A 14420-nucleotide genomic window follows, 5' to 3' on the forward strand; every position below is an offset into this window, starting at 1 on the left:
AAAAATTTTTAATTAAAAAATGATAATAATAATAATAATAATAATAATAATGATGATAATAATAATAATAATAATAATAATAATAATAATAATAATAATAATAATAATAATAATAATAATAATAATAATAATAATAATAACAATAATAATAATAATAATAATAATAATAATAATAATAATAATAATAATAATAATAATAATAATAATGAAACTTATATAGCGCTATATACCGAGGAATCAAAGCGCTTCAATGTTACAACCATTGGGACTACATTCGAACTACGTTTAAAATACATTGAACTACAGTGAACATAATATGCATTATAAAACACATTTCTATCATCTAACAAGACTCAGTAAAATTTAATGTAGATACATCAGTTGTTGAATAATAAATAATATAGGAGATGTCCAATAAAAAGGTATGTTTTCAGATTTTTCTTAGGACGTCAAGGTTAGTGGATGATCTAAATGGTTCAGGAACTGAATTCCAAGTTTTTGGGCCAAAAGTACAAAAAGATCTATCGCCGAAAGATTTAGGTTTAGTTTTAGGGACAAAAGAGGAAGGGGAAGACCAGGGTCCAGCTAAATGAAAAAATATCCTAGAATGGACAGATATGAATGGAAGAGAGCTGCATGATACGTCAACAAAGGGCAAGAAAAGGCAGTGATTTGTCATCGCAGAGTGCGGGCAGCCAACGTCAATAAGGACGACGCTGGGTAGTAAGTAAGTTTAGGGACAGACAGTAAGTTTGTGTTTTCAGATCCTAAGTTCCAGATAGATTTATAAAATGAAAAAGTATCTTTAATGTATAAAGGGGTTGACTTGTCTATAACATTCATAAAACAAAAGAGCAATTTTGTATTCGATTCTAGCCTTTACATGGGGCCAATGGCGGCGTATTAGACTGACAAGATAAAAGGCAGCCCCTCCATAACCACAAACCAACGACAAGTAGGCTGAAGTCGAGAAAGAGCTTCATGACGGAAGAAATCATCAACTATGACCATGCAGCTGTCTATAGCCTTTCCACGTGGATGGAGTGGGACAATCATGCAAATAAAGCCGTGGAAGATCCGAGAGAAGAACTGCCTGACGGATATAGCTCCACAGGAATGAATGAGTAGCACTGAACAGAGCACGGGCAAAACTCGGGAAACAGCTGGAAGCATATAAAAGCGGGGGCTGACTGAGACAAGCTTGTGCACATTATGTGGATGCCCAGCTAGCTGCACTGACCATGACCTAAGAGTCTACTCCCTAGATACGGTGGAGCGGGTTCGGTGTTGGAGCAACAATCTATGATGATGAAATTCTGTTAATTAAAAAATCCCCTTATGCTGTTTATGTATTTAATAATAAAGATTTTAAACCGGTCTCCTCTCCAATTTTTAAAAAATCAGTGGTGTTCAAAAACTTCATTATAATTTATGACTGTTTCAAAGACACGAACCAAAAAGTGTATGAACTTATTGCTTTGGAGTTTGAATGTAAAAAACAACAATTTTTGTGTTAGGTAGGGATGGCATTTCTGAAAAATTATCGTGAAAATGGCCTGTAGGTAAGACTTGTAATTTAACATGATGATTAGATTGCTCTAGACCTTACTAATTATTTTTTGCTCATTTGATGACTCTAGATGTACTCCACTATATAATTACACCTTGAAGATGAAGAAATTATATTTTATCTTATATCACATTTAATGTTTAATAGTATACCACTAATGCCTGGAAATTTCCTGAGAAAACGTAATTCACATAGTAAAAAAGAGTTTGTATTTCTGTATTGGTATATTGCCCGTTTACTGTGTTGATTCAAATTCACATGGCGGCAAGCTAGGGCCCATAAACTGCCGACCACCATCCACCACGTGACATATACCGGTGACAAATCGGGCTCCATCACAGGCTAGAAAAGCGATATTGTTGGCGACATCTTGAGGATAAATCCACTGTCCATTCATGGGTTGTTTAGTAGATTCTATCCCACCGATGAGTTTGTCAACATCTATTTTATCATCAGCTTGGAAAGACCGCAGCATTCGTGTAGGTGTATAACTTGGATTGACAGCGTTCACACGAATTTCCTTTGGGGCTAAGTCTAAAGCTAGGCACCGGATCATGCTATCAATAGCAGCTTTGGTCATTGAATAAAGAACTGATCTCCCGTGTGGAATAGTACTGGCTACAGACGACACACAGACGATATTTCCCTTTGACTTTTGGAGGTATGGCAAGGCATTTTGAATCAAGAAGAATGTAGATTTGACATTCATATCGACTAATCGATCAAATACATTTTCCGTGGCGGCAAAAACATCAGTGTTTGGTAAAACTATCCCAGCGTTAGCAATCAATATATCAAGCTTACCAAATGTTGCAATTGTTTTCTCAATGATAGATTCTCTTACTACCGAGTCAGTCAGATCTCCAGTAAACGAAACAAAACGTTCAACATCTCCACCACTCAATTCAATACATTGATTGAGCACCGTTTTGAGTCTTTCTTTATCCCTTCCACAAAGCATCAGAGAGGCCCCGCCTTTCGCGAACAAAAGTGCCGTGGCTTCTCCAATACCGGAACTTGCTCCTGTAACAATGGCAACCTTGTCAGAGAAGTCGAAAGACGCCATACTTGTGAATGCCAGATGTACGATAGACCTGTCAACCTGCCAGCACTGTGAATTATAATATAAAAAAGGTTCTCATTGCGATGGAGTTAGATTGTGTAATGTTGCGGGAAGGAAAAACTGCTACAATTATAAAATAAAGAATTTAAAATTACAATTATCAGAAACACGAATTCTAAAATAGTTGTAGTGTAAGAATTTGAATTCATAATTATCCTGATCCCTATTAACAATTTTACAATTTGAACACAGAACAGTCGTCCTTCAAATATTGATTGATTTCAATGACCCTCATCTTTAAATCAAGCAAACAATCTCCTGCACCATTGAATAGTCTAACAAATGAAATGCTTATCAACCTAGGAGAAGGTGCCAAAGGAAAACTCTTATAACTCTTTAACACAACATGGAAAATAGGAAGAATTCCAAAGAAATGGAAAGAAGCAACATATATTCCAACCAAGAAAGAGGGAAAGGCAAAAGATAAACCAGAAAGGTATAAACCAATCAGCCTCATCCGTTATTTATATAAACTACAGGAAAGAATAATCAATGAACGACTTATCGGGTACATGGGACAAAACGATCTACTTATTGATGAACTGGAAGGATTTAGGAAGTCAAGGAGCACAGATGACCAAATAACATATATTGCTCAAAAAGTTGAATAGACTCATTCGAAGAAGAAAAGAAAGCTGTTGCCATCTGGTTTGAAATGGCAAAAGCATTTGGCAAAGTTTGGAGAAATGGAATTATTATAGAATTGAAAGTCCATAATATTCAAAAGAAAATGTTCCAAATTGATCGAAAACTACCTTAGTGGTCGAACTGCTAGGTTTGAAGTACAAGGAACAAAAAGTAAACAAACTGCCATCAGACACGGCGGTCCACAATGGGGTCTGCAAACACTTTAATAGACGCAGATGTCCTGGCACTACAAGCTCTGAAAAAATCAAGGAGCGACAAGAGACACACTGCAAATTACGTTAGAACGTCTAGAGCAATGGAAAAAAGTGACACATGGATATCAATGCCAGAAAACAAATATTTATTCCATCTTCAGCCTATCTCCCAAAACATGAACAATGAAAACAATAAAGATCGGAAATCACATTCTCACAAATGACTAATCATGAAAATATCTTGGAGTGCATTTTGTCCATTATAACAATGTTAAATCGAGCCTATAATTACCTTCAGTTATCAGACCTGCATATATGTGCACCTTGTCACATGCGATGTGCACAATTTGCAGGTCTGAAAACCGAGGGAAATTATGGACTTGATTTAACATTGTTATAATGGACAATATTTTGCGTTGGTTTGGGAGTATTTTATCACAACAATGAGCCCATTACAATTTTGGCTAACAGGATTGCAATTATGGATACATGTGTTTCTTTCCATGCTTGTAATCATTAATATTTTGTATTATGGAAATCATATTATGCTTTAATGTCTCTGTTTTGGTGTGATTGAGTATTGATATCATTATATCCGTCACGCTTGACGTGAAAGAAAAAAGGTTACCTCTGAGTTACGCCAATGTTTTATAATGTGATATCTTTGGGTGGGTGAAGGAGAGAGGAGAGAGAGAGTGGGGAGGAGGTGGACAGAGGGAGATAGAGGAAGAGGAGGAGGGAAGAGGGGGGGGGGGAAGGAGAGGGAAATAAAGGTGTAGACGTGGGAGAGAGTTGGGAGGGAAAGAAAAATAAAAAGAGATGTGGAGTTATGTGTAGTTATGTAGGCCAATGTCTGAAGTGGAGATTGTTGAAGTTGGATAAAGTGAAAAATTAAGTGACTTTAAAATCAACTTTTATTTATCTATTTATTTATGCATTTACTTGTGTATTTTATTTATCGTTCTGTTTTTATTATATCTTTTTATACACTTATCTAGGTACTTATTTGATGATTTGAATAATTATTATTTATTTGATAATTAATTGTGCATCGCTTATTTTTGTAATGAGGCCTCCATGAAAAAAGACTGGATGTGCCAAAGATATGCTTTTTTCAAAGGAAAAACGATAAACTGGCGTATAAGTATTCCCTCGTAGAGTGTTCTGTTATTTTGAAAAGTTAAAACTTCAGTTTCATATAGAGCAATATCCACAAAAAAGGGTCGAATAGTTTTACAATATTATTGTTACAATATTTTTCGACAGAGAAAAGCCTGTCACCACCAGATACACATTTTACACCTGAGTGGATTGAGAGGATGTGAAAAGGGGCCTCTTTTATTTGTTTACAAGGACTCGACTTTGCCCACCCACAACACGGGAACGAGCGACCTGCAAGTCCAAAGTCACCAGCTTCTAATGGTGCTCGACTACGCTATGTTATGACGATCTAACTCATTGCCGCACTCGTGCACCGTCGCAAACCCGCCCGGAAGCTTCGTCACAATGCACCGTTTAACTAGATGCTCTGCGGTTTCGGGCTCTTAGCCACAACGGGTACATGTTGGACAGGTGGCAAGTCCCCACTGATGTAGTGAGTGTGCTGTTAAGCAGGTTCTCGGCCGAAGCTGGTTGGCTGCCACCCGGTCCAAAGGCATATTAAATGTCATGTCACAAGACCATACAGTCGCATTGACTTACCCAATGGGCTTCAACAGTCGTGACGTCACTTCCCTTGTAATAACGCATAGTAACTGAGTAATTGGTTCTAAACTATCGGAACAATGGCGGACGCCCTTATGAAATACTTCTCCGACGAGCATAAAAGTGTATCCAGAGGAGAAAAACATTATAAATCTGATCATGTTTTGACTTTTATACATTCTGATCACATGACATGTGAAAAGGTTCTAGCAAGCATGAAGAATAAAAACTACTGATTTTCTTTGTTTAGAACCAAGCTGCTGGTTACTGGGCGGACGTGACGTCAGACTATTGAATCCTATTACCACAGGTATATCAGAGATTGAAATAGACTTTAATGTGGATAATGTGGTCCTGTGGTATTTCACTCGCTTTCGGATCAAAAGGTCGTGTGTTCGAGACTCGCTCGGCGCATAGTTAAGTCCTTGGAAAAGACTTTTTACTCACTCATCGTACTCGTGTGTAAAATGAGTACCTGGCCGTTAATAGCGCTGTCTCCGTCGGAAAAATTGCAATATTTTAACCTAAGAGGCGTCGTTCTATATTATGTTGCGTGTTGCTGTTGGTCAGGGACCCTTTATAAAGCGCTTTGAGCACGTGCAGTGGATACTGCTCTATATAAAAGCTTAGATTTGTTTTGTTTTAAGCTTTTTAAACAACATAAAAATTCCTTGGAGACATATAGAATATCCGTAAATCGTATGATCAACAATACAAACCTAATTTGAAATAGGGGGTGGCAAAATCTGACAATTTTCATTTTTTTTTATTACTATTAAGGAGGGAGTATCTAAATAGTTATATACTTACGTATAAAATATTATTGATTAAAACATCCAAATGTCGTATGTGTGTTAAAGGAAACGAGGAGAACGGACAAATTTAGTCTTACTTAACACAGTGGAATGAAAACGATAACGTACGTAAATTCATGTCAAGCCAAGCGTCTTTCAATGATTCAAAGGAAGTTTCGCACTGCTTATTATATTAATGGGTAAGATTTATCAAGTAGGTCATTGAATTCAAAACACAAGCATGTTATGAAACGGAATGTGTTACCTTTGTGTGCGTGTCTATCATACTTTGACCCAAATCATAATGTATAGAAAAAAAAATAGAAGGTAGCACACAGCAGAATAGCACAGGTGTGTGAAGAAAAAAAACATTGTGTAAAAAGAAAACAACACACACAAAAGATAAAAGATAAAACATAGCACCGATTAAGATAAGCCCACATCGACTATAATAATAATAATAATAATAATAATAATAATAAATTGCTCTCATATAGCGCATATTCCCGTTGGAGGGCTCTATGCGTTTTACAATAAATTCTCGAGAATAAAAAGAAACATGAAATCATGACATACAAATAGCAACAGGTCATAGAATGCAAGCAAATATAAATATTATAGATAGAATGCGCTCGGCCAAGGAGTTCACAACATTGCCATCCGGAAGTACAGTCTGGTTAATACAGTTTAGTGAGAACAACTCACAAACGCGGATGGCAAAAACAATAACAAAGGCCTGAGTGACGTCATCTTCGAACTATCTATAAAAATACCATGAAAAATGTGTTACACGCAACAGAGACATAAAGAGATACATGAGAAAAATACAATATTGACGTACACACATTCATACAAGGCTGGAAACTGGGTGCTCTCCGGTTGCTGAATAGATAGTTCGAAGATGACGTCACTCATGTCTTTGTTATTGTTTTTTTTTTTTTTGCCATCCGCGTTTATGAGTAATGCTCACTGAACTGCATTAACCTGACTATAAACGTTCATGGATACACACAGTTTTGTGTGTTGGTCCGTTATACTTCCGGATGGCAATGTTATGAGCTTCTTAGCCAAGCGCATATTATCTATAACATTATACATTTCTGTCATTTCTTATAAATTTCTGTGATTTACTCACAACAAACACCTGAAAGATACCAGCAAACAAAACTACCTGTAACCTTAAACGTTTGTATTACTATTTAAACATGTATTTAGGTGAGAACTGATCATTCGAATGTGTTCTAAAAACTAAGAAACTCCGTGTTTCATTTCACTTTTTTGGTAGGAAATTGAAAGGAATTTTAATTCCGAGATAAAACGTTGGCGTTCGATTCACGTACGGCTCGGTAACTAAAAATAGTGAGTTGAACTCACTTTGCAATGATAAAACATAAGACCGACTGAGAAAGGTCAAATGGCACTCAGTTTACAGCCTAAATTAATAGATAGTGTGCACTTGGCTAAGAAGCTCACACCATTGCCATCCGGAAGTAAATGGACCAACACACAAAACTATGTGTAACTCGGATGGCAAAAAAACAATAACAAAGACCTTAGTGACGTCAACTTCATTCTATCTATAGATAGTTCGAAGTTGACGTCACTGAGGTCTTTTTTATTGTTTTTTTTTTTGCCATCCGCGTTTATGAGTAATGTTCACTAAACTGTATTGATCTGACTATAAGCGTTCATGGATACACACAGTTTTGTGCGTTGGTCCGTTATACTTCCGGATGGCAATGTTATGAGCTTCTTAGCCAAGCGCATACTATCTATAGCATCATAATCATCATCACTATCATGGTCATCATCATCATCAGCAACAACAACATCATCATCATCATCATCATCATCATCATCATCATCATCATTATCATCATCATCATTATCATCATCATCATCATCATCAGCAGCAGCAACAAGAACATCATCATCATCATCATCATCATCATCATCATCATCACAACAACCTTCCTCATATTTCCATCCCCATCCTTTTCTTTCCCCATTCCCCCCCCCCCCCCCCCCCATAATATCACCATCACAATCCTCATCGGACTGATAATGAACAATCACTTTGTATTATATTAATATTGTCATCTGAGAAGTTATAAGAGGGAAAGCGTGTGCTTTGCTTTTTGGTGCTTTGATATCAGCTCTCTCTCTCTCTCTCTCTCTCTCTCTCTCTCTCTCTCTCTCTCTCTCTCTCTCTCTCTCTCTCTCTCTCTCTCTCTCTCTCTCTCTCTCTCGACTAAATTCTAGAAAATATATGTATCAAAACCTACATTTTGTTTTGAAATTGAAAGAAAAAGTCTTAGGTTTGAGAATTTTAGACACGTTGAAAGTCAGTTCAACTCGTCGACATTTGACATAAAAATGAATTGGCCCAACATGAGATGATGTGTTTTGTCAGAGAGAGAGAGAGAGAGAGAGAGAGAGAGAGAGAGAGAGAGAGAGAGAGAGAGAGAGAGCACGACCTGATTTCCAGGGCAAAACGAAAATAAGCCAGCTGCTATAACTAAATCATAGGTCAATGACCTGTACCTGGACCTGATCATAATATCTTTTATAACTGCTTTCCTGGCTCCTACCCCCCCCCCCCCCCTTCTTCCCCCCCCCCCCCCCCCTCTCCCCTCAAACCATGAATTTCATCTGCTGGAGCCTGAGATGAACCCAGTATTTGTCGCGTGAAATATCCCGTAACAATTTTTAAAAACAACTTAGAGTTTACATTATATAGAAAAATATCCACTAAACGTGCTCAAGGCGCTTTACGATGGGTCTTTGGCCAATAGCAACATTTAACATGTTGGACGAGACATGACACTCTTAGGCCATATTTCACATTTTTTCTCGGACAGAGACTGTTGTAGATTTCTATCACAAAAGAGACTAAGGAGATTTTACTTTGAACATTCTTTCTAAAGCTTTAATCAACTTTTAACACAAGCAGGCATCTATAACAAAAAGAGAAAACAAAACGTTAAATGTACAAGATACAAAATATAACCAAAATCACCACATTCTCCGCGGCTTTAAATTCAACCCAATAGTATCACCATTTGGGTCGACTTCTTAAACTATAACTTCTCGTTCTAATGAAGGGAGTCTTGGCAGGTTTTATGACCGGTTCAGGCAGAGAACGGGTGTCTGGCAAAGAAACAGAATCGGATGTATTGTTGGTAGCATCGGGTGTTTGATCTGGGGCAGTGACGACATCGAGCTCTACAGTCAACTTTGTCTGATTATCAGGGGTCAGATCAGAAGCCGTCCTGTGTACCAACTGGCGTGGGTTCAATCTGCCTTTCATTTCCAACAGGAGCTAGATGCCTTAAGGAAACAGTTGATTCTCTGCCATCCGGTAAACGGATATGAGCGTATTGTGAGTTTGCTTCGAGTAGATCAACTTCATCCACAATCGGGTCATACTTTGATGTTCTTATATGGCGTCTGAGGTAAACAGGCCCAGGCGATAGGAGCCATGAGGGCAAGGAGCTGCCATTAGTAGAGTGACGAGTATACTGGAACATGTGTTCATGCGGTGTAGCATTTGTTTCAGTGCAGAGAAGCGAACGAACAGAGTGCAGGGAGTCCTGTAGAACCAGTTCCCACTGGTTAATAGACAGTCCTTTGGATTTGAGAGAGAGAGAGAGAGAGAGAGAGAGAGAGAGAGAGAGTGTGTGTGTGTGTGTGTGTGTGTGAGTGAGTGAGAGAGAGTGAGAGTGAGAGAGAGAGAGAGAGAGAGAGAGAGAGATTGCTTTCCATAAAGTGTTGTTGAGTCGTTCCACTTGCCCATTCCCTCTAGGGTTAAATGGAATTGATCGGCGAGTTGCTATACCTTTTTCGTGGAGAAATGACTTCAATTCTTCTGACATAAATTGAGGACCTCTATCAGAATGTACGTAGTGGGGCATGCCAAATATTGAGAACATTTGGTTCAAGCAGTAAATTACAGTGGTTGTTGTCATGTCGGCACATGGGAAGGCAAATGGGAATCGGGAATATTCATCAATCAGTGTCAATAAATATCTATTCCTGGTACAGGTAGGCAGTTGCCCTTTAAAGTCAATACTAAGCCTTTCCATTGGCTGGAGTAGATTTGATGAGGTTGGGCATTTGTTTTGGTTTGTTAAATCTAGGTTTGATTTCAGAGCAGACTGGACATCCAGATGTCATTTTCTTGACTTCCCCAACACTATAAGGCAAGATCTTTGCTCGTACAAAGTGAATCATTCTAGTCACTCCTGGGTGACTGAGGGCTTCCTGAAGAAGTTTTAAATCGTCACAAGAAGCAACACTGCATGTAGCTCGAGAGAGTGCGTCAGCAGAATGGTTTTCAGGCCCAGGACGGTAGATTACATCGTAGTTGTAACAAGACACTTCAATTTTCCATCTTTGAATTTTGTCATTTTTAACTTTTCCCTTTTGCTTCGAATTGTAGATGAAAGCCACAGACTTTTGATCCGTTACAAGTTTGAAGTGAGTATTGATTAGGAAGTGACGCCACTTTCTGATTGCTTCCACAATTGCGTAAACCTCTTTTTAAACCGAAGAGTGGTGTTTCTCACTTCACGAGAGTGTTCGGGAGAAGAAGGCAACAGGGCGGCCCTCCTGGTTGAGAGTAGCTGAAATAGCTGTCTGAAGCATCGGATTCTACGGTAAGAGGAAGCTGAGGATCTACAGTTACCAGGACCGCTGTCTCGAGTTCCTCCTTTAGATTGTCAACGGCCTGAAGTACTTCAGGTGGAGATGGGAATGTGGTGTTTTTATTCAGTAAATGAATTTTATCAGAGAAGTGGGATATCCAAGGGGAATAATAAGCGAACATGCCACAGGCCCTTTTCTGAGCTTTGAGCGATGTAGGAGGCTCCATTTGGCGAAGTGGTGTTAGTCTCGAGGGATCAGGTCGTATTTCTCCTTTTGAAATCCTGTAGCCAGTAACATCAATGAGTTCAACACCTATCACGTTCTTGGATTCATTGAAAGTCAGTCTGTGTTTTTGAGCAACTTCTCTGAAGCGTTTTAAATTAAAATTATGCTCACTCCAGTTATCTCCACACACAGTTACGTTGTCCAAGTAAGCAAAGGAAGCGGAGAGATCTTCTTGTTTAATTATGGTGTCGATCGTCCTTTGGAATGCGGCAACACCGTTAGTTGCACCGAAGGGGATTCTTTTGAAGTGATATAGATTACCACAAGCCTCGAAAGCAGTATATTCCTTGTCACTTTCTTTGATAGGTATCTGGTGGTCAAAGGTGCTGTAATACATATACTAAGAGATAGACTCGGCCATCTTATCCAGCCTTGGTAAAGGGTATGCATCAAGTAAAGTATATTTATTGATAGTTTGACTATAGTCAATAACTAGTTTCTTTTTGTGTCTTTCTCCACTCGTAACCAACACTTGAGCCCTCCATGGTGACGATGAAGGCTCGATTATACCCTCCTTGAGGAGCTTCTACACTTCTGACTCGATGAAAAGTTCGTCCAACTCTGAATGGCGGCGTGACTTAGTAGCGATAGGTCTACAGTCTTCAATTAGATTCTCAAACAGAGAAGGAGCTTCAACATTGGCCGCTGCTACTCCAAAGCTTTTGAGTGGGTTTTGAGATCCATCGAACGGGAAGCAGACTTCAGAGTGCTTTCCTAAAAAATCATGACCTAAGATAACGTCAGCACAGAGATCAGGCAGGAGTGAAAGCTTTTGCGTGTACATTCTCTTTTTATAGGAAAGAGGCACTATACAATGGCCCTGCGTCTTTTTGGTGAGACTTGTCGACGCCATGTTAATGCTACTTGAAGAAGGGGTTACTTTCCAGCAGTTTTCTTTCGCGATACTAGAGTTAATGTAACTTTCAGAGCTTCCGGTATCTGCCAAGGCATTGAGTTTAACACCGTGTACTAGAACAATTATTTGGGCTTTCCTTAAGCAATTGATGGTGGATACAGTGAGAGTGGTTGCTAGGTTTGGATTCTCTGAAGTCAAAGAAGAAGTTATGGCAGTTCTACGGGACTTTTCGGCACCGGCAGATTTACAAACTTTTGCAAAATGTCCTGATTTACTACATTTCTTACAAGTAGCTTCTCTGGCAGGGCATTTGGATCTAGGGTGTTTTTTTGTAACCGCAAAAGAAGCATTTTTCTTCACTGAATCCAGAAGCAGTTGTACTGTCAATGGCTTTATATTCGTCTTGTGGTTCGTCAACAGCCGCAGTTATCACATCCGAGCGGTATGACAAGTTCTGTATTTCAGCCATGTCTAGAGTTCTAGCGTCCTCGACGAGCTTATTCTTTTCAAGTAGATGTTGGCGTATGTATGAGGCGAAATAAGGCCACTGATGAAAGCATCTCTGATGGCTTCGTTTTTGTGAACTTCAGCAGTAACAGCTTGGAAATTACAATCCTTGGCAAGATTTTAAAGTTTTTGTAGATATTGGTCTAGCATTTGACCATATTCTTGCTTGCAACACGATAGTAAATGCTTGGCAAAAACGTCATTCTAAGGTTTGTCAAATACAGCCTCGAGTATTTTGATAGCAACTTCATATGTGGCACACTCAACGATGAGTTCGGAGATAGACGGACCGACGAGGTTTACAAGCGTTGCACATTTTCTGGAAGCTGTAGTGTCTGGGAGACTGTCGAGGAAGAAGTCGAATGTTCTCTTCCAGTGGCGCCAAGTCTTCAGCGCCTCGGGTGAGCTAGGGTCCGTTGTCAGGACTGCTGGTCGAAGGTGTCGGTCCATCGTAGATAAACGTTGATTAAATTGTTGTAGATTTGGGTCACAAAGGAGACTAAGGAGATTTTACTTTGAACATTCTTTCTAAAGCTTTAATCAACTTTTAACACAAGCAGGCATCTATAACAAAAAGATAAAATCAAAACGTTAGATGTACAAGATACAAAATATAACCAAAATCACCCCAGAGACAACGCCATTAACGGCCAGGTACTCATTTTTTTTAGGGCGTCCCGATAGCTCAGAGCACTCGCTTCACACGCAAAGGGACCGAGATCGATCCCGGGTGCAGTCGAGATTTTTTCTGACCACCCTGTCCACCTAGCAGTGATTGGTTAGCTGGGTCCGATAGATCTGGCGGAAAGTACTTTACGACAGACTAGCGTCCTATCAAAAGGGTAGCAAGCAATTGCTATGGCCGTTTCACGCTATAGGAACCGGGATAAACTTCGGCTCTATGGACGACTTTTTAATACTTTACTCATTTTACACACGATTACGGTGAGAGAATGTGAGTAAATAACCGTTTCAAGAGACTACAAGATATGAAGTGAGTAGAAAAGTGCCAGAAGACAATAGAGAATAAAAATTTTTTTCGCGGCGGTGGTGGGGTTTGAACCTGCGACCTTATTGGTACGACAACTCCGCCTGGCAGGTGAGAGCGTGGCTCTACCGTGTGAGCTATCCACGAACACAAAAATATTCGTTTCAAACCCAAAGTCATTTCTAGATCCCTCTCTCACCCACTTCTTGAGATCGCCGATTCGTTCACCACCATCGCGAAGTAATTTTGACCAGCAGTTAAGCTTAATAGCCAATATTCTCATCACAAACATATAACATAGAAACGATTGAGACATTGAGTATGCTCCGGTGTATGGGGTGAATTTTTAATTCAGAAAAGTGAGTGGAGCAGGCACTTATGTTGGTAACAACAAGATATGAAGTGAGTAGAAAAGTGCCAGAAGACAATAGAGAATAAAAATTTTTTTCGCGGCGGTGGTGGGGTTTGAACCTGCGACCTTATTGGTACGACAACTCCGCCTGGCAGGTGAGAGCGTGGCTCTACCGTGTGAGCTATCCACGAACACAAAAATATTCGTTTCAAACCCAAAGTCATTTCTAGATCCCTCTCTCACCCACTTCTTGAGATCGCCGATTCGTTCACCACCATCGCGAAGTAATTTTGACCAGCAGTTAAGCTTAATAGCCAATATTCTCATCACAAACATATAACATAGAAACGATTGAGACATTGAGTATGCTCCGGTGTATGGGGTGAATTTTTAATTCAGAAAAGTGAGTGGAGCAGGCACTTATGTTGGTAACAACAAGATATGAAGTGAGTAGAAAAGTGCCAGAAGACAATAGAGAATAAAAATTTTTTTCGCGGCGGTGGTGGGGTTTGAACCTGCGACCTTATTGGTACGACAACTCCGCCTGGCAGGTGAGAGCGTGGCTCTACCGTGTGAGCTATCCACGAACACAAAAATATTCGTTTCAAACCCAAAGTCATTTCTAGATCCCTCTCTCACCCACTTCTTGAGATCGCCGATTCGTTCACCACCATCGCGAAGTAATTTTGACCAGCAGTTAAGCTTAATAGCCAATATTCTCATCACAAACATATAACATAGAAACGATTGAG

At 39.3% G+C, this 14420-nt stretch overlaps 1 protein-coding gene across 4 annotated transcripts; it reads right to left on the reverse strand.

Annotated features, from left to right (window-relative positions):
- Nucleotides 1-333: 333 nt before the first annotated feature.
- On the reverse strand, nucleotides 334-6321 carry LOC144969130 (cis-4-hydroxycyclohexanecarboxylate dehydrogenase-like). Of its 4 annotated transcripts, none has more exons than XM_078908233.1 (2): nucleotides 6299-6321; nucleotides 334-2681 (listed from the first exon to the last, which is right to left on the reverse strand). In XM_078908233.1, the coding sequence occupies exons 1-2, from the start codon at nucleotides 6317-6319 to the stop codon at nucleotides 1806-1808; spliced, it is 897 nt and encodes a 298-aa protein (XP_078764359.1). In that variant the 5' UTR covers nucleotides 6320-6321; the 3' UTR covers nucleotides 334-1805. The 4 variants fall into 4 exon arrangements, with proteins under 4 accessions (XP_078764359.1, XP_078764361.1, XP_078764360.1 ...); XM_078908235.1 differs by lacking the exon at nucleotides 6299-6321 and adding an exon at nucleotides 6163-6284; XM_078908234.1 differs by lacking the exon at nucleotides 6299-6321 and adding an exon at nucleotides 6050-6269.
- Nucleotides 6322-14420: the final 8099 nt, after the last annotated feature.

This window comes from Berghia stephanieae, chromosome 3 (assembly GCF_034508935.2).
Source record: "Berghia stephanieae isolate SIO BIC M18660-M18661 chromosome 3, UCSD_Bste_1.3, whole genome shotgun sequence".
Taxonomy (NCBI): Eukaryota; Metazoa; Mollusca; class Gastropoda; order Nudibranchia; family Aeolidiidae; genus Berghia; species Berghia stephanieae.

Excerpts from the sequence above, each read along its gene's own strand:
- LOC144969130 (XM_078908233.1), bottom strand. The coding sequence starts at position 6,319 with ATGATAGACACGCACACAAAG. Across the intron at positions 2,682-6,298 it reads TGATAGACACGCACACAAAG|TGCTGGCAGGTTGACAGGTC; the intron begins GTAACACATTCC and ends TATAATTCACAG.